This window comes from Atractosteus spatula, chromosome 23 (genome assembly GCF_055471065.1).
Source record: "Atractosteus spatula isolate fAtrSpa1 chromosome 23, fAtrSpa1.hap1, whole genome shotgun sequence".
NCBI lineage: Eukaryota > Metazoa > Chordata > Actinopteri > Semionotiformes > Lepisosteidae > Atractosteus > Atractosteus spatula.
This window is the reverse complement of record NC_142728.1, coordinates 17349990-17373759: the sequence shown is the minus strand read 5'-3', so window position 1 is coordinate 17373759 and position 23770 is coordinate 17349990. Positions and strand designations below refer to the sequence as shown.

The window sequence follows — 23770 nt, the reverse complement described above, 5'->3', positions numbered from 1 at the left end:
TCTCATCTGCAGTGTGTGTGACCACCGGGCTTCACGCGATATTTCCACTCTCTCTCCCTTGCTGCTGGGGACTGATGACCTTGCTTGGAAGTGGTGGGGAGATTAGTAAGTTCTATGAAAGAAAACTGTTGCTTAAAACAGTGCAATAGGCTTGTTAACCCTTGGGAGGGTGTGCAGGGATCTGCTGTTTCTGGGAAGAGCTCTGTGACTCTGATCTAACAGAACACGGAAACTCCTGGGAAGGGGCAGTCAGTTGAGCCCTGTGCCCTATCCCATGCTGGATCCGCAGGTCACGTGAGCCCCAGAGCCACAGATAACCCCAGAGCTTTTTTACTGATCAGCAACCTGGATTCCAGATTATTGCACTTCATCTCCGGTCTGACTGCGTTTACACTTATCTGTGTGTATTAATTAACCCTGGCAATGGCTTTAAAGTCCAGATGTTATCGGAGGGATGTTCATTGAGAAGGAGAGACGCAGAGCGGAAGGGACAGAAAGGAAGCGGAGAGAGTGCGGGATTGCTCAGGATCGCTGTGCTCGGACAGTCCTGCTCCAGGTCCTCGGAATGGGGGGCGCCCATGACTGCAGGGGGCTCCTGCTCTCCCTGCTGCTGCTGTGCACCACACGCAGGGGTAAGATTGACTGGCCTGGCACCCAGCCCTTCGTCCTGCTCCAGCTGCAGGACTGGCCTGCGTTTCACACCTGCGCAGCCTCTCGCTGCTTCTGACCTTTCACCTTTTCCTGTTGTTCAGACAGCTGGGCAGACTGCTGTTCGTCCTCCCGGGACTCTGTCGCCTTCGCTACAAGCCTTTTCTAAAGTCTTGCTCCTCTTTCCGTTTTCCTTCTGTAGAAACAGGCCCTTTAAACTCTCTGCAGCAGTGTGGGCAGGCAGGAGGCCCGGCGCGCCAGGGGTGTCCACTGGACTGTCCACTCAGGGAGCTGCAGGGTTGCTAGTTTCTGCAGCACCTGGTTAGACTGGTCCAGTTCAGCCAGGAACGAGCTGGTTTGGGTTGTTTTGTGCTGGAATAAAGCCCAGTAGACACTGCAGACTTCAGGAGCGGGATGGGACGTCCCGGCCCTGAACTGTCTGCTTTCTCATGTTGGGAGTCTCTTCCTGTTCTTGGGTTTGCAAACCTGGGAGACTGAAAACTAGAGTTTTTTTTTGCTGCTGTTCTTTATACAGGGTGCAGGAAAATAAAGTGTGAAAACAGTTTAAGAAGCAGGGGTGGGGGTGACTGGGGGGTTGATCAAGGCACACCGCCCTGGGAAGGCAGAGGTGATCTCTGTTGCACTGATTGACAGTCCGGTAAGAGTTAAGGTGTTAACCCTGGTGTCCACCTTGTGCAGCGGGTTCTCACTCCTGCCCCTGGCCTGTGTGCCTGGGGCTGCTGGGGCAGAAAGGCTGAGCACAGGGGTGTCCCCTCCTGTACGTAAACACAGGGATTATTACTGCAGAGGTGACTGTCGCTGTGAGAGACGACACAGCAGACGTAGTTTGCTGACTCCGCGCCTGTAGTGCCGGGCGATCTGGGGATCGTGGATATCGGATGGCATGCCAGGGCTGGCAGTGGGATGTGCTCTGAGCACGTGGAGTGTTTCACTGAACCTGTGGACTCTGAGCCCATAAACTTCGGGTATCTCCAATAAAACACGCTGGAGATCGAGGGCGACTGATAAACCGTTAGGAAAGTGTCCCGTCAGCCTGTCTGTGACGCTCTGCGGCGTGTCGGGGGCAGTTTAGACACGGGAGGGCAGCAGGGAAGAACATGAGACTCCTGTTGCTAAGGAGCTTGGTTTTGCCCAGTTGCGGGGATGATTTAAATAAACGGTACTGATGAAAGAGATAATGCAATAAATGCATTTATTATTTTTCTAATTCATCATGTCTGTCTGGCTGGTAAAACCTCAGATTGCTGATTTCCTGTTTTTGCCACCTTGCTAATCCAGTGGATAACTCTAACGTTTGGAGACATGGTAGTGTTGGCCCTGTTGTCTTGGCTGAATTCTGCTCCAGACTCTAAATCCGGACTCCCAGAAGTTTCCCCTTAGTTCAGGAGGTGAAGCAGTTACCTGTTCCTGCACAGCACAGAGGACGTGGCAGGTGTCTTCGTCAGATGCTTTCGGACAGCTGTGATTGGCTGATGTGTTATCTGGTGTCGCACAGTGATTGGCTTGATGCTCCATGATGGCAGGACCACATGCCAGACGCCCCTGGAGGGGCGCTGTGACTTCAGGTGTGACTCGGCAGACTGCTGTGACGAGCTGGACTGTGGTGAGCAGGCCCCGCACTCACCTCAAACACTCTTGAATAGCTTGCTGTCCCTGCACTCACACCCCACACTCCTAGAGCTCGCTGTCCCTACACGCACGCCCCTCACACACTCCTCAGACACTCTTATACAGCTCGCTGCTCAGTACTGGTGCAGAGCAGGGAGGGGGGCAAATGAGGAGGGACATTAATTGGTTTTATTCCACCGTTCTGCGTTTGTGCTGTATAGCAAAGCACTGCGGATCTTTTCTTCAGTAAACAGTCCATTACAGTGGGATCCAAGAGTTGCATGGCTATAGTCTGGGATTCAACAACAGTACCATGTGGACCAATACCGGCCATTTTGGTCCAGTCTTGGTCCAGTCTTCTCTACTCTAGTGTATTCCAGGACAGTTCTGTTTAACCCAGTCCAAGTAAACAATGTCCATTTTAATTAAATTAGTAAAAAGTGTAGACCAGTCCAATCCGTTCCATTTGGGTCCAGTCTAGTTCCGTCCAGATGTTTTCTTCTTTGCTTGTACCCATTCTACCCCTGTGTGTGCTGGTGTGTGTGCCCACAGGCTATGGGAAAGGGTTCGAGTGTGATTTTGAGGTCTCGAGCTGTGGCTGGAAGGACAAGTCTAATCCAGGGAACATCTGGCAGCGCAGAACACGGGGAGAGACACTGCAGGACAGCGGCCCTTCATCTGATTACACCCTGGGCACTGACGCAGGTACACACTGCACTCTGGGCTCTGACACAGGTTCCACACTGCACCCTGAGCTCTGACATGGGTTACACACTGCACCCTGAGCTCTGACACGGGTTACACACTCCACTCTGAGTTCTAACACAGGTTACACACTGCACTCTGAGCTCTGACACAGGTTACACACTGCACCCTGGGCTCTGACACGGGTTACACACTGCACTCTGAGTTCTAACACAGGTTACACACTGCACTCTGAGCTCTGACACAGGTTACACACTGCACCCTGGGCTCTGACATGGGTTACTCACTGCACTCTGATTTCTAACACAGGTTACACACTGCACTCTGAGCTCTGACACAGGTTACACACTGCACCCTGGGCTCTGACACAGGTTACACACTGAACCCTGGTGACTGTATTTCTCATGTGTCGTGCAGGCTGGTTCATGGCAGTGGCGGGGCTCAGTGCTGACTCGGATGTTGCCCTGCTGGTGTCTCCCAACATGCAGCAGGCTGCTGCCACCTGCGAGGTCCGGCTCCGCTACTTCATGTGGGACTCGGGTACGAGCTGACGCAGGCTGGCCTGTATACAGAGGTCTTTACAGTGGTGACTCCCAAACCTTTTCACACAAACGCCTTTCTGTGTCAGCAGCACCTCATGCCCACCAGGGTATTGATGTTTGAAACAAATTTAATCCCTTGCATGTGTACTTATATTATTGTTGTTGTTTTGTATAGATTTTTTAATACTTTTACAAAATTAAGTTGTATAACTTTGCGCTCAGAATGCGATTTTAAGCGAATTCCAAGCTAAATCCTGACAGAACAGCAAGAAACATAATTATTTTTTCCAGTCATTTACTTGGCAGATAGAACATAAATTGAAGCAAATAAAAGCAATTTAATGATGACAGATGGTGTTTTTCCCCCCAGAAGAAAAATAGTTAAGATACTTGAAGTGTGAAAGAGCACAACGACAAGTCGTGAGAGGTGACAAAAAACCCGCCTTCGCAAGGATAAGCGGGAGAAACGCAGAGCTGCTTCTCCAGCTCTTGGGTCCATAGGGAGGATTTCCGCACAAAACTTTTCCAGACTGCGGGTTTGGAAATTATCCCCCGAGTCGCACTTGAGTATGACTTTTGTAAAGAGTCAGGCGACGAATCCGAACCCGTGTTGTTCAGTGCCCTTCGCCCCGAAACCCAAACTGGGTTTTTCGTACAAGGTGTCCAGTAGAAAATGGCGCCCGATCTCGGCGGCGGGACACCGTTTCCTTTCTTCGACCGAGGCGGCGCTGACGCAGGTGGTGTCTCGCGCAGCCGCGGGCTGGCATTGGCGGGAAGCTGCAGAGGGCGCGCGTGAGCCGGGTCGAGTCGCGAGCGCAGGTGTTCGCGGTGCCGATCTTCCTCGCGGCCGGAATATTCGAGAACAACCGGCGGACCGGCGGCCGCTCCGGCGCCCCGGGGGAGTCCGGGCTCCGGTAGAGCGAACCGGCGTGAGGGGGCGGACCGGCACCGGGGACCGCGGAGCTGAACACGCCCGGGCCACCCCGTAAAACCACTTTCTTCCTCCATTTAAACTTGACAGGCGGGTAAGCGGGACGCTGCTCTTTAGGGAGAAATGGTGTCGACGAGTACGGATATTTACTCTTAACTTTTTAACAGAATGAACAGTTCTTGCGGTGTAGCTGTAGGGTTCGTGACGGGGGCGCTAGAAACTCGGCCTGTAAGGGTGGGAGGCGGACGCTCGCTAACAGGAACGCTGGACGAAAGGACACACAGGCGCCGCTAACGAAGGAGTTGATTGAACGCAGGTAAAAAGTGTCTTCTTTTCCCCCCAGCGGGATTTAAATTTCCCTCATAGCCCCTGCGCCGGCAAGCTCACTCTGGTGGGTCGTTGCGAGTTTCTCCCCGGGCCGCGGGGGTCTTTGAGCATGAGGTTCAGGCCTCAGCTCACCCCCTGCGCTCCAGTGGGCCCAGTGCTCCCCAGTGCTCAGGAGCTCAGCTCTCTCTCTGCGTGTCCGCAGGCCACACCGGGCTGAGCAGCGCGTCGCTCTGGGGGGAGGTGTCGCAGCGGGGCGGGAGCGCTGTCCTGTGGCGTCCCGGCGGCTCCAGCGTGCGGGGCTGGAGGCGCGCCTCTTTCTTCCTGGGGCGCATCGCCGGGCCGTTTGCACTGAGTCTGCACTCCGAGCGCGCCCTCATCCGGGCCGGAGACGTCGCCATCGACCACCTGGAGTTCAGGAACTGTGCACTGCCAGGTCAGTCCCTGTCCACCAGTCCCTCTCTGTCCATCTGTCTGTCCACCAGCCTGTCCACCAGTCCGTCTGTCAGTTCTTCTCCAGGCCAGGACTGTTTGTCTTTCGGCCAGTCTGTCCATGCTCTCTGTGACTCCTCCCTCTCCGTGTCTCAGAGCCGAAGCCGGACTCCTGCCCGGGGGGCTCCACGGCATGCCAGCGGGGGGGCTGCGTGCGGGCGGAGCAGGTCTGCGATGGGACGGACGACTGTGGGGACGGCAGCGACGAGAGCGAGGGGCTCTGCGGTGAGAGGCGGGGGCTCTGGGGGAGACGAGGTGGGGGCGCGCTCGGCGCTGCACAGCTATGTGTGACTCTGCCTGCTGTCTCGCTCTGCAGGCCAGTACAGGAAGTGCGACTTCGAGCACGGCACCTGCGAATGGTCACAGGGCAAGGAGTCGAATCTGTCCTGGAGCCGGATCAATCAGACTCAGATGTATGCGACCTTTGACCCGCAGGCTGGCCCCGGGAGAGATCACACGCTGAACACGGTTGCAGGTACGAGAGCCTTTTTAAGAACAGGTGGTGCACAAAACAAATTAAAACTATGTCTGGAGTCCTGCCTGGCCTCTTTTTAATACCTCCTCGTTTGAATAGATTTGGAACTAGTGTGGTTTCTTCCAGCTGTGGCCAGCGTCAGCAGTTTCTGGTTCATTGCTCGAGTGATCCATCTAGAGAAGGTGGAGAGCTGATGGGGTCCCTGTTCAGAGCTTCGCAGCCAGGGAAATTATCTACTTCCTGTTTTGAACATACAGTAGATGTTTGTGTTATAGCCCCGTTTCATTGAGCCCCAGAAGTTTTAAGATTAGCCCGAATGATTTTATTTCTCTGAATTTTAACATAAGGGACCACCACCATAGTTCACTGTATGGTGAGCAAAGCAGGTGCTCTGCTGTCGTGCCTCGTAGCTTCTGTGGGCCGTGATTGGCACAAGCACTCCCAGTCTTCTCTACTAGTGATAATCTTCACACACTGACACACCCTCTCCTCTTCTGCAGGGCACTTCCTGTACATCAGCAGCCCAATGAGTGATGGCGCTCATTGGACACACCTGCATAGCCCAGTCCTGGAGCCCACCAATAGCACGCATCCCTGCACGGTATGCCTGCCTGTGATTGGCTGTGATGGGTCTTGTGATTGTGTGGCTGCCTGTGATTGGTCTTGGACTCACGGAGTGGAAGTTATTGCTTTATTTTCAGTTATTAACAGTCATCATGTCTGGTCCTCTCTTATCTCTCCCCCTTCATCTGCACCACCCCTCTTTCTCTCCCTGCAGCTTTGTCCTCCCTGTTTTCCTCACCTCTCTCCCTCTTTCTGACCTCGTCCATCTGTTTCTTGGTTCCTGGTCTTTTCTCCTTGTCCCGTCTCTCCCCTCCGTCTCTGCCACCTCTCTTTCACTTCTGTCCTCTCCCGCCGTCTCTCTCACTCCGTCTCCTTTTGCTCCTCCTGCAGTTGGTGCTGTATGCCCACCTTTTTGGGCCCCGTGTCGGGGTCCTGTCTGTGCTGATCTTAACCCCTAAGAGCCTGAAGCCTGTGTGGCACAAGGATGGTAACCATGGTGACCTCTGGTTCAAAGGTCAGGTGGACATTGTCGTCAACAGCACCTTCCAGGTATTGAGAGTGAGAGGTTGTGTGAGAGATTTTAAACTCTGCTGGCTGAGTCTAGAGTCTAGGGTATATACTCAGGAAAGATAACTGCAAAGGAGTGGTTAAAAATGAGCGATTTCGACAGCCATGTGCTATTGAGAAAATGACTGAATAGCTACCTAACAAACATTTGTAATGAATAATTCTCGTTCATTTATTATACTTAATAAATTCGTTTAGAATCTTGCTGGAGGGCCAGTCTCCCAGTGACTCATGAGTTTGAGAACAGGAGGGAGGTTACAGACAACTGAGGCAGTTTGGACCATCTAGATCAAGGGGTTCCTGGTGGCTATTCAAGGATCTCCTCCAGCTGTTTCATGAATGATTCCAGACAGGAGCTTCAGCATTGTAGTTGAACAACTTCTTCCAGACCTCCACAACCCTATAGAAGTGCCTCTTGTTTACAGTTCTCAAACGTCCTGCCCTGTTACAGTCCTGTGGTTTCCGTCTTCTGATTTGTGTTTCACTGGTATTGTAATTGAGCACATAAGCAAGCCACTGAAGCAATTGTGTATCTAACGAATTCAGCTCTTTGTGATATTGTGTCAAGAAAGGCCGACCATGTGTTTGATGCTGCTGCTGAACCGGAAAGAAACAGCTGCTTTATAACTGAGAACAGCTGTTGAGGCTGTGAGTGTGCTGGTCCATCTCTCTAAGTGCTCTCTGTGTCCTCAGGTTCTCATCGTGGGGTCAGTGAGGGACAGCGGCTATGGTGGAGTGGCTCTGGATGACCTCATTCTGTCTCCAAATTGCCGGAATTCCAGCGGTGAGTTACCACAATGCCTTGCAAAGCCAGCAATACACCACATACTGCCAGGATCAGCTCTGGAAATGAGGGGTCAGTTTGGATCGAACACACGTGCATTAAGAGCAAGAGGCAGCTGGAGAGTGAAGGACAACAAAGAGAAACGGATACTAGTGAAGTACAGGCTCAGTGACCACAGCCTGGCTCAGTGACCACAGCCTGGCTGTAAGAACTGGACACAGGCAGGCCTGGCTATCCAGAGAGGACAGGCTCAGTGACCACAGCCTGGCCATAAGAACTGGACAGGCAGGCCTGGCTATCCAGAGAGGACAGGCTCAGTGACCACAGCCTGGCCATACGAACTGAACAGGCAGGCCTGGCTATCCAGAGAGGACAGGCTCAGTGACCACAGCCTGGCCATAAGAACTGGACAGGCAGGCCTGGCTATCCAGAGAGGACAGGCTCAGTGACCACAGCCTGGCCATAAGAACTGGACAGGCAGGCCTGGCTATCCAGAGAGGACAGGCTCAGTGACCACAGCCTGGCCATAAGAACTGGACGGGCAGGCCTGGCTATCCAGAGAGGACAGGCTCAGTGACCACAGCCTGACCATAAGAACTGGACACAGGTAGGCCTGGCTATCCAGAGAACACAGGTTCAGTAACCACAGCCTGGCCATAAGAACTGGACACAGGCAGGCCTGGCTATCCAGAGAGGACAGGCTCAGTGACCACAGCCTGGCTCAGTGACCACAGCCTGGCCATAAGAACTGGACACAGGCAGGCCTGGCTATCCAGAGAGGACAGACTCAGTGACCACAGCCTGGCCATAAGAACTGGACAGGCAGGCCTGGCTATCCAGAGAGGACAGGCTCAGTGACCACAGCCTGACCATAAGAACTGGACACAGGCAGGCCTGGCTATCCAGAGAGGACAGGCTCAGTGACCACAGCCTGACCATAAGAACTGGACAGGCAGGCCTGGCTATCCAGAGAGGACAGGCTCAGTGACCACAGCCTGACCATAAGAACTGGACAGGCAGGCCTGGCTATCCAGAGAGGACAGGCTCAGTGACCACAGCCTGACCATAAGAACTGGACAGGCAGGCCTGGCTATCCAGAGAGGACAGGCTCAGTGACCACAGCCTGGCTCAGTGACCACAGCTTGGCCATAAGAACTGGACACAGGCAGGCCTGGCTATCCAGAGAGGACAGGCTCAGTGACCACAGCCTGACCATAAGAACTGGACACAGGCAGGCCTGGCTATCCAGAGAGGACAGGCTCAGTAACCACAGCCTGGCCATAAGAACTGGACACAGGCAGGCCTGGCTATCCAGAGAGGACAGGCTCAGTGACCACAGCCTGGCCATAAGAACTGGACAGGCAGGCCTGGCTATCCAGGAAGGACAGGCTCAGTGACCACAGACTGGCCATAAGAACTGGACGGGCAGGCCTGGCTATCCAGAGAGGACAGGCTCAGTGACCACAGCCTGGCCATAAGAACTGGACACAGGCAGGCCTGGCTATCCAGAGAGGACAGACTCAGTGACCACAGCCTGGCCATAAGAACTGGACAGGCAGGCCTGGCTATCCAGAGAGGACAGGCTCAGTGACCACAGCCTGACCATAAGAACTGGACAGGCAGGCCTGGCTATCCAGAGAGGACAGGCTCAGTGACCACAGCCTGGCTCAGTGACCACAGCTTGGCCATAAGAACTGGACACAGGCAGGCCTGGCTATCCAGAGAGGACAGGCTCAGTGACCACAGTCTGGCCATAAGAACTGGACAGGCAGGCCTGGCTATCCAGAGAGGACAGGCTCAGTGACCACAGACTGGCCATAAGAACTGGACAGGCAGGCCTGGCTATCCAGAGAGGACAGGCCCAGTGACCACAGTCTGGCCGTAAGAACTGGACAGGCAGGCCTGGCTATCCAGAGAGGACAGGCTCAGTGACCACAGCCTGGCCATAAGAACTGGACAGGCAGGCCTGGCTATCCAGAGAGGACAGGCTCAGTGACCACAGCCTGGCCATAAGAACTGGACAGGCAGGCCTGGCTATCCAGAGAGGACAGGCTCAGTGACCACAGCCTGGCCATAAGAACTGGACAGGCAGGCCTGGCTATCCAGAGAGGACAGGCTCAGTGACCACAGCCTGACCATAAGAACTGGACACAGGCAGGCCTGGCTATCCAGAGAAGACAGGTTCAGTAACCACAGCCTGGCCATAAGAACTGGACACAGGCAGGCCTGGCTATCCAGAGAGGACAGGCTCAGTGACCACAGCCTGGCCATAAGAACTGGACACAGGCAGGCCTGGCTATCCAGAGAGGACAGACTCAGTGACCACAGCCTGGCCATAAGAACTGGACAGGCAGGCCTGGCTATCCAGAGAGGACAGGCTCAGTGACCACAGCCTGACCATAAGAACTGGACAGGCAGGCCTGGCTATCCAGAGAGGACAGGCTCAGTGACCACAGCCTGGCTCAGTGACCACAGCCTGACCATAAGAACTGGACAGGCAGGCCTGGCTATCCAGAGAGGACAGGCTCAGTGACCACAGCCTGGCTCAGTGACCACAGCCTGACCATAAGAACTGGACAGGCAGGCCTGGCTATCCAGAGAGGACAGGCTCAGTGACCACAGCCTGGCTCAGTGACCACAGCTTGGCCATAAGAACTGGACACAGGCAGGCCTGGCTATCCAGAGAGGACAGGCTCAGTGACCACAGCCTGACCATAAGAACTGGACACAGGCAGGCCTGGCTATCCAGAGAGGATAGGTTCAGTAACCACAGCCTGGCCATAAGAACTGGACACAGGCAGGCCTGGCTATCCAGAGAGGACAGGCTCAGTGACCACAGCCTGGCCATAAGAACTGGACAGGCAGGCCTGGCTATCCAGGAAGGACAGGCTCAGTGACCACAGACTGGCCATAAGAACTGGATGGGCAGGCCTGGCTATCCAGAGAGGACAGGCTCAGTGACCACAGCCTGACCATAAGAACTGGACACAGGCAGGCCTGGCTATCCAGAGAGGACAGTCTCAGTGACCACAGCTTGGCCATAAGCACTGGACACAGGCAGGCCTGGCTATCCAGGAAGGACAGGCTCAGTGACCACAGCCTGGCTCAGTGACCACAGCCTGGCCATAAGAACTGGACACAGGCAGGCCTGGCTATCCAGAGAGGACAGACTCAGTGACCACAGCCTGGCCATAAGAACTGGACAGGCAGGCCTGGCTATCCAGAGAGGACAGGCTCAGTGACCACAGCCTGACCATAAGAACTGGACACAGGCAGGCCTGGCTATCCAGAGAGGACAGGTTCAGTAACCACAGCCTGGCCATAAGAACTGGACAGGCAGGCCTGGCTATCCAGAGAGGACAGGCTCAGTGACCACAGCCTGGCCATAAGCACTGGACACAGGCAGGCCTGGCTATCCAGGAAGGACAGGCTCAGTGACCACAGCCTGGCTCAGTGACCACAGCCTGGCCATAAGAACTGGACACAGGCAGGCCTGGCTATCCAGAGAGGACAGGCTCAGTGACCACAGCCTGGCCATAAGAACTGGACAGACAGGCCTGGCTATCCAGAGAGGACAGGCTCAGTGACCACAGCCTGACCATAAGAACTGGACACAGGCAGGCCTGGCTATCCAGAGAGGACAGGTTCAGTAACCACAGCCTGGCCATAAGAACTGGACACAGGCAGGCCTGGCTATCCAGAGAGGACAGGCTCAGTGACCACAGCCTGGCTCAGTGACCACAGCCTGGCCATAAGAACTGGACACAGGCAGGCCTGGCTATCCAGAGAGGACAGACTCAGTGACCACAGCCTGGCCATAAGAACTGGACAGGCAGGCCTGGCTATCCAGAGAGGACAGGCTCAGTGACCACAGCCTGACCATAAGAACTGGACACAGGCAGGCCTGGCTATCCAGAGAGGACAGACTCAGTGACCACAGCCTGGCCATAAGAACTGGACACAGGCAGGCCTGGCTATCCAGAGAGGACAGACTCAGTGACCACAGCCTGGCCATAAGAACTGGACAGGCAGGCCTGGCTATCCAGAGAGGACAGGCTCAGTGACCACAGCCTGACCATAAGAACTGGACACAGGCAGGCCTGGCTATCCAGAGAGGACAGGTTCAGTAACCACAGCCTGGCCATAAGAACTGGACACAGGCAGGCCTGGCTATCCAGAGAGGACAGGCTCAGTGACCACAGCCTGGCTGTAAGAACTGGACACAGGCAGGCCTGGCTATCCAGAGAGGACAGGCTCAGTGACCACAGCCTGGCTGTAAGAACTGGACACAGGCAGGCCTGGCTATCCAGAGAGGACAGGCTCAGTGACCACAGCCTGGCGATAAGAACTGGACAGGCAGGCCTGGCTATCCAGAGAGGACAGGCTCAGTGACCACAGCCTGGCGATAAGAACTGGACAGGCAGGCCTGGCTATCCAGGAAGGACAGGCTCAGTGACCACAGACTGGCCATAAGAACTGGACAGGCAGGCCTGGCTATCCAGGAAGGACAGGCTGTGCTTCTGATGCTAGAAGGGAGAGGTAAATAGAGACGCACACTTTCTGCTGCACTGCAAGACATGCTCCGTCATTAGACAGACATCCGCATGGAGTCAGTCTGAGCTGGACTGAGAACAGTGGGGTTGGTGCTGGTTCTCTGTGGCCCCCCCTGATGTCCTGGCAGAAGATGTGACAGTATAACTAACTTGCCCCTCTCCCCACAGAGCCTCCTCCCTTGTTGCCCAAGATCCCCCCACACCACGCATCCTGTGAGGTGGGGCAGTTTGAGTGTGCCAAGGGGGGCTGTGTGCAGCAGGACCGGGTCTGTGACTTCGCTCCGGACTGCCCGGATGGCTCCGATGAGACCGAGTGTGGTGAGTGGTCTTCCCATTTCCCGTGTAGCTTTCTCTGTTTCCCACTTTCCTGTTCCCCACCCTTTCTTCTCCGTTGTGTCTTCCCCTGTCCCAGCATGGCCTGTTCCAAGTTTACAGCTTCCTGTGCGTCGCTGTGATGTAGTGTGACACTGTCCCTTTCCCAAGTGACTCAACTTTTTAAGCTTTATAGGTAACACCAGTTTTGAGACCAGCAGTAGGGGCTGGACAGACCGCAGTGTGGGGACACTGGAGTGGACAGTGACCACCAACTCCTCACAAGGTATTGCACTGTTCAAATACACCACATGGGGACATCACATACACAACTATGTATGTGTATCCATATCCACACAAATATGGATGTGATCAGGTGCATAAAGGTAGACATATGTGTATGTCCTGTATATGCTTGGATATATTTATGGATATTTCCAGGTATAAAATTACACAGGTGTGTATGTTGAGGGATATGCACAGGTGTTTAAAGGTAGACAGATGTGACTATATGGATGTGTCCAAGTGAATAAAGGGAGATGGATATGATGGATATGGATATCCAGCAGCCATATCACCCTGCAACTCACAACTGGCAACCCACTGAAGCTAAGCAGGTGTGAGCCTGGTCAGTACCTGGATGGGAGACCTCCTGGGAAAAACTAAGGTTGCTGCTGGAAGAGGTGTTAGTGGGGCCAGCAGGGGGCGCTCACCCTGCGGCTCGTGTGGGTCCTAATGCCCCAGTGTAGTGACGGGGACACTATACTGTAAACAGGCGCCGTCCTTCGGATGAGACGTAAAACTGAGGTCCTGACTCTCTGTGGCCATTAAAAATCCCAGGGCGTTTCTCGAAAAGACTAGGGGTGTACCCTGGTGTCCTGGCCAAATTTCCCATCTTTATCAATCATGGCCTCCTAACAATCCCCCTCTATGAGTTGGCTTCATTACTCTGCTCTCCTCCCCACTGATAGCTGATGTGTGGTGAGCGTTCTGGCGCACTATGGCTGCCGTCGCATCATCCAGGTGGATGCTGTACATTGGTGGTGGTGGAGGGGAGTCCCCATTACCTGTAAAGCGCTTTGAGTGGAGTGTCCAGAAAAGCGCTATTTAAGTGTAACCAATTATTATTATTATTATATGTGTATGATTCTGCCCAGGTGTAGACAGGTAGGCAGGTGTGTATATGTAAATGGATGTCCAGATGTATAAAGGAAGAAGAGCTTGTGCAAGTGTATATGGGTATGTTCAGTTGTACAAGGTAGATAGGTGTGCATATGTATGTGGATGTGATTAGGTGTGTAAAGGCAGAGATATGTATGTATACAGTGGATATATATAGTCTACACACCGTTATTGCAGGTTTTTGTGATGTAAAAGCCAAAGAGGGCTGTGCACAGGAGATCGTCTGGCAATATGAAGGAGCTTGAACTTTTTTGCAAGGAAGAGTGGGATAAAATTGCAAAGTCCAGGTGTTGCAAAGTCCAAAGTTGATAGATACTTATTCACAAAGACTTACTGCTGTAATAAATGCAAAAGGTGCTTCTACAAAGTATTAGTTGGGGGGGGGGTGCTCACTTATGCAACCAGGGTGTTGTAGGTTTTAAAGATGGAAAAATGTCTGACGTGATTTATCTTGATTTCTGGCTTTACATCACAAAACTCTGCAATTTCCATAAGGGTGTGTAGACTTTTTATATCCACTGTATGGATATGTCCAGTTGTATAAAGGAGAGAGGTGTATTTTTGTATGGATATATCCTGGGCTAATGGAAAAAGTTAGACAGGTACAGTATATGCATGTGTATATATTTGGATATGTGTACATATATGAATATACAGCATATTTGTTAGCATATATATATGTACAGTATATGTCCAAGTGTATAAAGGTAGACAGGTGTCTGTATGGATCTGATCAGGTGTATAAAGGTAGATTAATACATCTTTATTGTACAGATACATTCGGGTAGATTTGGGAATGTTTGGGTACTTTCAGGTACGTTCGGGTACATTTTGTGTAAGTTTTGATACATTGGGGCACATTAGGTCCATTTATTACATTCCTGTATTCATGCTCTGCTGACTCTCTCCCCTCAGGACGTTACATGTTTGTGGGTCCTGCCCTGGGACAGGGGTTCGGTGATGCCCAGGCTCTGAGCCCCATCCTCGGACCCTCCGGGCCCTCCTGCAGCCTGCACTTTTCTTACCAGCTGTCCGGAAACTTCTCTCAGCCAGGTAGAGCCGTGTTCACCTGCACTGCAGCTCAGTTGTTTTCACACCTCTCTCTCTGAGTGTACACTCGTCTCTGCTCCTGTTTCTCCTGCTCACTGTGTGCACACTCCTCTGTGTTCCTGTTTCTCCTGCTCACTGTGTGCACACTCCTCTGTGTTCCAGCTGTGCTTTCAGTAAGTGTGGTGGACCAGGCCCTGGGCACTCGGTCAGAGGGGTGGCATCAGCGGAGAGCCGCAGAGGAGTGGCACGAAGCGGTCCTTTACATCGGAGCAAGACCACGAGGCTTCCAGGTCCGTGTCACAGGGCGAGTGCGTGCGTGCACATGCCTGTGTCTAACTGTGTGTTAGCACGTGTGTGTGAAGTGTGCTGTTCTCTCTTCTTCATGTGATCCCATACAGATCGAGGTCAGAGGTCACGTCCACGCATTTCTTCCTGAAACTCAGAAGATTGCTGTCGATGACTTCCTGTTTGTGAACTGCGACACTAAATACTTGCCAGTCAACAGCAAAGGTGTCTTTCAGTGTTTGGAATTGTGTATCTGTTGTGCAGCTATGTTTAATGTTGTGTAACTGTGTTAAGTTTTGTACTGGAGTGTGCAATGTTGTATAACTGTTCAGTGTTGTGGAATTGTTAACTGTTGTACTGGTGTGTGCAGTGTTGTGTTGTGAAATTGTGTTAAGAGTTGTACTGGTGTGTGTAGTATTTTTAAACTGTATTAAGTGTTGTATTGGTGTGGTGTGTGCGGTGTTGTGAAGCTCCATCTCTTTGTCACCCAGAGGTTTCCTGTAACTTTGAGACGGGTCTGTGTGGGTGGTACCAGGACCAGGCAGACAGTTTCGACTGGGACCTCCAGTCTGAGTCTGATCACACCATCGGGTCAGGTATGCAGCCTCTTACCCTCCGCACCCTCACTGTCCCAGCTCTCAGTGCCCATGGTGTCTCTCTGTGTCCAGGCGTCTGCGTGTCGGTGCCCATGGTGTTTCTCTGTGTCCAGGCGTCAGTGTGTCGGTGCCCATGTGGTCTCTCTGTGTCCAGGTGTCAGTGCCCATGGTGTCTCTCTGTGTCCAGGTGTCAGTGTGTCGGTGCCCATGGTGTCTCTCTGTGTCCAGGTGTCAGTGTGTCGGTGCCCATGTGGTCTCCATCTCTCCGAGGGCTCACCGGACGGCTGCTCACGTTCCCTCAGTCCCATTCTAGCTCCAGCATCTGCCTGTCCTTCTGGTACCTGCTGTATGGACCCCAGACTGGTGAGAGATGGAGATAAGGAGCTGAGAAAGTAGGCGAGATGGAGGGGGGAGAAGGCGGGTGGGGGGGATAGGGCTGGGAGGGGGGTGAAGAGAGAGAGAGGAGGTGGTGAAGGAGAGTCAGATCAGCTGTTGAACTGCACTGTCTGTAAGTATGGAAGACACAGTTTGCACTATCCCATTGGTCAGGCTCTGTATCCAAGATTCAGCATTAATGGAGCCGTTACAGATACAGTTAAGACAACACTGACAGGCGTGTACAGTACAGGTGTATCAGTGGACATGACCCCCTGCAGGCTCTCTCAGTGTGAAGCTGCGCTGGCACAGTGATGGCGCCGAGACTGTCCTGTGGACTAGAAGAGGCGCTCATGGCAACACTTGGCACCTTGGCAACTGTCCCATTGCCCCGTCCTCTGGAAACTTCCAGGTACCCTGCCGCACCACTCTTCCAAGTCCCCCCTCTGCACAGTTGTCCGTCTCTCTCACGTCTCGCTCCTCCTCTCGCAGCTGGTGCTGGAGGCCGTGCGCGACGGCTACGACGGCCGTGTAGCGGTGGACGACGTCATGGTTCTTTCGCAGCCCTGCCCCGCCCACACCAGCTGCTCCTTCGACGCCTCCGCCTGCGAGTTCTCCTCCACCGGCGCCGAGCGCTGGGTCTGGCAGAACCGAGTCTCCGGGTCCATCTCCCACGGGCCGGGAGCAGACCACAGCCTGGGCACTGAGACCGGTACGACGCTCTCCCTGTCTCTGCTGGAAGGGTTGATGCCGCTGTGCTGTCTGTGCTAGAATGATGCGGCTGCTTGGCCCGGCCTTCCTTGTAACCGAGTATTTGTTCTCATCTCTCTTATCTGGGGTTAAACCTGTCGCTCTCCCTCTCTCTCGCTGTCTTCATGGCTTCCTTGCTCTCTCTGCTTTCCTTCTCTCTCTGTCCCCCTCTTGATCCCCCGTCCCCGTCTGTTCTGCACAGTCCATCACCGTGGTGCTTGTGACCACAGCAGGCCGATAGCTCCATGAAGTTGCCCCCTACAAAAGCACAAGTGATGAAACCCACCTCATTCATTAGTGCTGCGTTTGTGCCGTTGAAAGTAGCGTTTGTGCTGCTTTTGTGTTCTGAGGTATAGCGCCTTGTTTTTTCGGGGATGTGACGTACAACGTCGCAGGGTATCCGAACCAGTCTCTTTCGTTGGCACTGTGTTTTTTGGTGTTCAAAGTAGCTTAACCAGTTGCTTTCGTTCCCGAGATATAGCGCCGCCTTTTTCGGGTAATCACATGACCATGTCCGGTGACGTTGACCTCCAGTGACCCCGTCAGTTCAGTTCTGTTGGTTTGTTGATTTTGCATTTAATACCAAAATCCTCTGTGCATTTTTGTGAACAGGAAAATTAAATTTATCTCCAATATCATATCCTAATCAGAAGAGTTGCAGGTTGAGCCTTAAAAAGTGAACATTAGCAAACAATTGCATGTTCTTAAAAAAGATTTAAACTAGCAAGTCTTAATATTTCGTAGTTGTGTCCCTTGTTTGAATCTGAAAAAGTAACCAGTTTCTCATTGTGATCTTTTTAAATATGCACATCAAAGCAATTAAAAGTACCAAATATTTAAACTTTAAGGGACAAACGCAGCACTAACGAATGAGGTGGGTTTCATCGTTCGTGCTGTTTGTAGGGGGCCAACTTCATGGAGCTCAGGCTGACGGACCGACGGAGAAGGCCACCATGTCTCCTGTGTTAACTCTGTCCTGCAGAAAGCCATGTCAGGTGTCTGTGAGCAGCAGGACACAGCGCTCAGTCCACGAGGTTCAGGCAGCCCAGTCAGCTCCCTGCTCCCAGCAGCCCTCAGCAGAGGGGGAGGAGGGCTCTGGCATGTGAGATCAGCTCTGTGCTGGACAGGGGAGGAGCTGGGACTGTGCCTGCCAATAAGTCTTGCTTATTAAACTAGATGTCCCTAATATTTTGTCCACCCTTGATGTATTACACTTTATTATTTTATTACACAATAATTTTGTTTCGTTCATCAGATCCTGAAAATTGAGGAACACTCGATGGGTGTTGCCAGTTAAGCCTAGTAACTAGGCCAGGTTTGGGTACATCAGCTGCAGCAGCACCAGGTGTGTGTCAGGCTCACTGTGCGTCTGCCTCCAGGGTTCTACATGATCGCAGACACCAGCAGGGAGGTCCTGCCCAGCGGCTGCACCACGACACTCAGCTCTGCTGTGAGGAGCGCCCCCCTGAGGCCTGAGTGTGTGCAGTTCTGGTACCATGTAGGCGGAGAGAAGCCAGGTGAGATGACCGATATTCACTAATTAAATATGAATGCAGTGATGCTCTGTGCTGATGGCACAGTGACTGTTGTGCTGCTGTTTTGCAGGGTCCCTCAGGGTCTTTGTGCAGGAGGTGGACGGGGACAGAGTGGAAATCTTTTCCGACGGCATCTCTCAGGGTGAGGACTGGCGTCACGCCAATGGCAACATTGTCACCAGCAGGGACTGGCAGGTAAGCTACACCCCGAAAGCACCTATTAAATCAGAGCTTCTCAGCTGTGGAATTAGCTGCAACACAAGGGATTGTCCACTAAGAGGCGGCAGAGAGTCACGTGTGAAAACCTGTTGCTGCTTCACTGATTCCAGCCGCCTGTGTGGTTTGCATGGTCCCCTGTGGAGGGGAGGGGCCTTCATCCACCACTGCAGTGCAGCACTGTGATGTGGGGAAGCCATTCTGCACCTGCAGCCCCCATTATAAAGCAGATCAGGGGAGGACTGAGAAATTGCTTCACTGATTGAGGGAGGGGCAGTTTAGGGAAGTCAGATTATGCAGATTTATAGTAGCATTTAACCAGGAGGCCAAGGTTAACTCCCCTGCTCTTACAGTGCTCTGGGATCTTTAATTGTCAGCTAGTCAGGACCTCGGTTTAACATATCGTTACAAAAATGGTGAAAATCAGGATTGGACCAAGCAGTCAAGTTAATAAGTAAAATAATTTTTCATAACCCTAAATTTTAAATGATTTCTTCAGAATATACTTGAACGGTTGGTATAATTAGAGACATGAATTTTGTATTCTCTGGCAGAGCTTTGATGAGAGGAGTAATAATCCAGGCAAACTTAGTTAAACATATTTATTACAATGACAAAACACAACCTACACTACACACAACAAAACATACGACACACAAGTTTATCTATAGACAGTATTTACAGACAAGGCATTTCAGAGGCCTAACATTCTAATAAGAGAAATCCCACCGACTTCTGATAAAGTATGAAACTCTTATTTGGCCTCTGTGGGCATTAAGAGATAAACTGCCTTACTAAATAAATGCGATACAACCTGCAGTTTAATCTCTGTGCACCCCAGATGCCACCAAATAAATGGGAGCCTATCTCCCTGTTCTAGAAAATGCATCCTATGCAGGCATCTTTTACCCAGGAATCCCTAAAAACACAGAATAGCAAACTTTCTCTGATAACGTTCAAATACTTCGCCCTAGTCAGGTTTTGGAGGAGTAGGAGCTCTCGCCTGGTGCAAGTTTCAAGTTCCAACTCCTCAGGACTCATCTCTTCTCTCCTGTCCTCTCCTTCTTCCCTGCTTCTTTTTGTCCTTGTGCTCTTAATGTGATCTTATATTGTGTGTTTCTGTACTACTCATTGACCATCATTAACCCACAACTTACCTAGGTTTACCAAGCTATAAACTTTACAAGTGTTTGCTCAGGGGACCCCCACATCTCAACAAACATCCTCTCTAGTTGAAGCTAGAAGTGTTTACACTGCCCAGTGTCACAAACTTTATCTAAAATCTAAGAGACACTTCTCAGTCAGCAAAAGCTTTAACAGTATCAACTGCAGTACTGGCACCTCCCACAGCCTGCAGTGTCTCCTCTCACTGTACAGGGGCAGTGGAAAAGGTCCCCAACATCACTTACAGTGGCAGCCTGGTTTTCCCTGGAGGTCTCCCGGGCTGTGTTCCCGAGTCCTGACAAGATCAGGCTGGAGCTGGGCTCACCTGTCCAGCTCCTCTGGAGCTGAGGATGGAGTTTCACTACAGCAGGAGCAGCAGGAGCCAAGGAGTCGGAGAGGAAGATCATTTTCACCGTTAGCGTCTCATTGCCCATGACAATTCTGTTTACTCTACAGTAATAACGCTGACCAGTACAATGCTAACACTGATGTGCATTCCAGCTGGTGTTCGAGGCCGAGGGCGCGGGGGGCGTCGGCACACACATCGCCATCGATGACATCACCTTCAGTCCTCACAGCTGTCCAGAGCCAGGTGAGCAGAGTGTGGCTGCGAGTGTGAGGGAGTGAGAAACCATCGGCGAGTCTGTCACAGTGGCCACCAGGTCAGGCTCCCTTGGCACAGCAGATTTGTCCAGATCCACTGATCTGGGACAGCAGAGGTCACGTGACCTTTCACACGCAGGTTGTAAAAGCTGGCGTTCTCACAGGACTGTTATACAGGAACCCTGTGTCACCAGGGCTGCACAAGACAGCAGCTGTGTCTGTCCTGTGGGGTCCATCCTGCTTCAGCGGAGTAATAACCCAGCCCTTCTCCTCCAGACTCGGAGTGTGACTTTGAGAGAGGGATGTGCAGCTGGACTAACACCCAGAACCCCAAGCTGGACCAGCTGGACTGGGACTGGACCAGCACCGAGGTGGAGAGGCAGTACCCCACCCCCCCACATGACCACAGCCTGGGCAATGTGCACGGTAACCCCATCCCTGTGACTGTACTTTTACTCTTAGTATTGGGGGGTAAGCCATACTGCAGGCTGCCGGAGCCCCATGCTGGCAGGATTGTAAAGGTCTTGTGCTGCAGGTGCAGAGCGTCATGCTCATGAGTCCTCACAGTGACCTACAGCACCCTGGGGCTCACGCAGTTTAGTCACCTTACAGCACCTGTAATAAAGGGTTAACATATTCTTACATCTCCTGTTAAAATGAAATCTAGCCTACAGCTCCGTACTGATTGCCAGGTCTTGGTTATTCTGCAGCACTTGTGAAAGCCTATCAGTTGTCAACTCGCAGTCAGTGAAAGTCTGATGGAGGCTGGCAGTTATTTTTTTCTCACTCTCCCTGCCCTGGAAGTTGTTCTCTGAAGGAGTCCCTCTGCCCCCACAGGTCACTTCCTGTTTCTGCCCAGCAGCCCCCGGGAGACAGCAGGGCAGAAGGCCTGGCTCTTGAGTCCACACCTGCCCCCAACACGTGGCACCTGTCTCCGGTTCTGGGCATACCGGAACCCCCTGTGTAAGAACCACACCTCTCCTCTCCCTGGGCCCCGACTGCACCCCTGTCCTCTCCCTGGGCCCCGACTGCACACCTCTCTCCCTGCGACCTGATAGCACACCTGTCTGGGAGCAGCTCCCACCCACTCAGTTGTACTCTGTGTATGTTGCAGACGAGGGGCAGCTCCGTGTGGTCTTGCTGTCCGCGGGGGAGGTTGTGGAGCTCTTTCGGGTGGAGGGTGCCGAGCAGTGGACACGCTATGATGTCCTCATCAGAAGCGAGAGGGAGTACCAGGTGAGAGGACAGTAGTGATGCTCAGTTTGTACCTCCACCTCCATAGCTTTTTTTCCCATGACTCTGGCCTTCAAGGCCATCTCAGAAACACCTATTATATTGGATTCCCCTTATGAAATGGGAGTAAAAAAAAAGATTGAAATTAAGTAAATGAAGCACTGAGTTTCTGTGTACCCTGTGGTCTTGTTGACTGTGATGTTAATGTGCTCTCTTGCACATTCTTTCTCAGATTGTGTTTGAGGGGGTCAAGGGTCACTCAGGAGTCCAGGCTCTGGATGACATCATCTACACCCCCGGTGTGAACTGCCCTGGAGAGCAGACAGACCCACCCTCCTCAGGTCAGACTGCTCTCCTTCTTATGCCCTCCGAGTGGTGTTAGACGAGGTGAATGTCACTGCTGATAGTTTCCCCATGCCAGCCTGATCTTTGGTGTGTCCCCGTCCTGCCTGTGTCTGCTGCAGGTGGGAGCAGATGGGCATTCGCTCACTCTCCCCCTCTCTCCGCACAGCTGAGCCTCCTGACAGCACAGCTGGCATTGTGGCGTCCATCATCATCCTACTCCTGCTCCTAGCCACACTGGCCGTACTGCTCGTCTTCTACCTGCATCACCGCCAGGGGGCAGCACCGAGCCACACTCCGGAAATGAGCTTCAATAACATCACTTACTCCAGCTCCGACCAGGTGAGGCCGCCTGCACATCCCCATTTCTCTTATCCCTGCTTTGCAAGACAGACATGCATGAGTGACTGACCCTGCTCTCCCTCTACAGGACAGGGTGAATATTGCACCCATGAGCCTGGCACCGGAGCAGTAGGGGGGCAGGACAGTGCCTTTGCTTTGATGTGCCTCCTGGAGGCACCTTCATTCAACTGGGTGACACCACAGCAGGAGAACTGCTTGTGTCACCTGCAGGCTGCCCCCTATGGGCTGCAGACACGCTCACACACAGACACACCCACAGACTCGCACTCACACACACAGACGCACTCAGCCACACACACACACAGACTCACTGACGTGCTGACACTCAGACTTGTAGTATGCACACACACGCTCAAACACTTGTGCTCACACAAAGACGAACTCACGCTCACACAGCCTTGCACTCAAGACACTCTCAGTCTCACACAGACATGTTCAGACTCGTAATCAGACTTGTTCGCATGCAGACACGCAGACTTGCACACATGCTCACACACGGACACTTGGACTCACGCTCAGCTACACACATGCCCTCAGACTTGTACTTGGACACACTTGCATGCATCTCGCACATAAGCACAGATAGACACTCGCTCACTCAGACTCCTGGTCACGCAAAGACTCACACTCATTCACCCACACTTGCACTCACACCTGCACTCACACCGAGTTGCACACTTGTGCTCACACTCACCGTCATGCTCACACACAGTCACACTCAGACTTGTGCTCTCACAGTCATGCTTACACACTCACGCTCAGACACACTTATGCTCACAAACTCGTGCTCACACTCCGACTCGCACAGACTAACACACTCACACTCAGACTCGCACTCACACACAGAGACTCACACTCGGGTTCATACCCACGAACTTGCGCTCAAAGACTCAGACTCGTGCAGACTCACGCACTGACCCGTGCTCACACTCGCACCCGCACACAGACTCGTGTGCACCCACATTGATGCAGACTGCGGCGCCGCGAGGCTGACCGAGCTCACCTGCACAGTGCCGGCTGCAGTGGACCATGGCAATGCAGGTGGGCAGAGGAGACCCTGGTGACGGAGGCGGAGCTGTATCATGGGGGTGTGGCCAGTTGTTGCGATGGTCTCAGCCTCAGGTTATTATGGCGATAATTATCATTCAGTAATGGTGCAATTATAACAATGACTTATGATCTTGAGTACATTTCAGTAGCATAAAGATTAAGTTTTTTATATCTTCAATGGCTGTACTTTTCTCATCTCCTAGGTACAGAGAACAGGGCCACAGCACTGACTGTGGTCACCAATACTGCCCATTGTAACAGTTTGCAGAAAAATTACTAATTTCAGACTCAATAAAGCATGAAAAAATAACACATTGTCCATCATTGCATACTCTGTATTTGTATTTGTGTGCTGGGGTAGTTTCACGAGAAACAACCAAGAGTAATTCCAAAAGGAACGTCCACTTCCTACCTCTGGGGTCACTAGATGGCCAGTTCAGCTCCACAGCAGGTTAATTATTTTATCATCCTAAAAACTAAAAAAAATAATCAAGCTATCT

At 52.6% G+C, this 23770-nt stretch overlaps 1 protein-coding gene across 1 annotated transcript; it reads left to right on the top strand.

The window, feature by feature from the left end:
• Positions 1-430: 430 nt before the first annotated feature.
• On the top strand, positions 431-23580 carry mamdc4 (MAM domain containing 4). Its single transcript, XM_088940417.1, has 28 exons — positions 431-632; positions 2165-2272; positions 2830-2982; positions 3400-3522; positions 4985-5215; positions 5368-5496; positions 5588-5746; positions 6247-6347; positions 6701-6859; positions 7571-7661; positions 12383-12532; positions 12723-12812; positions 14624-14761; positions 14921-15048; positions 15157-15268; positions 15535-15639; positions 15868-16002; positions 16296-16426; positions 16507-16726; positions 18144-18281; positions 18370-18494; positions 20181-20271; positions 20559-20708; positions 21120-21245; positions 21397-21518; positions 21748-21856; positions 22027-22199; positions 22288-23580. Exons 1-28 carry the CDS (start codon positions 455-457, stop codon positions 22330-22332), a joined length of 3720 nt encoding a protein of 1239 aa, XP_088796543.1. The 5' UTR covers positions 431-454; the 3' UTR covers positions 22333-23580.
• The last annotated feature ends 190 nt before the right edge of the window (positions 23581-23770 follow it).

Coding starts and splice junctions, on each gene's coding strand:
- mamdc4 (XM_088940417.1), top strand. CDS start 455: ATGTTCATTGAGAAGGAGAGACGCAGAGCGGAAGGGACAGAAAGGAAG. Junction 6,860..7,570: donor TCGTCAACAGCACCTTCCAG/GTATTGAGAGTG, acceptor CTGTGTCCTCAG/GTTCTCATCGTGGGGTCAGT. Junction 16,003..16,295: donor GCTGTATGGACCCCAGACTG/GTGAGAGATGGA, acceptor GACCCCCTGCAG/GCTCTCTCAGTGTGAAGCTG.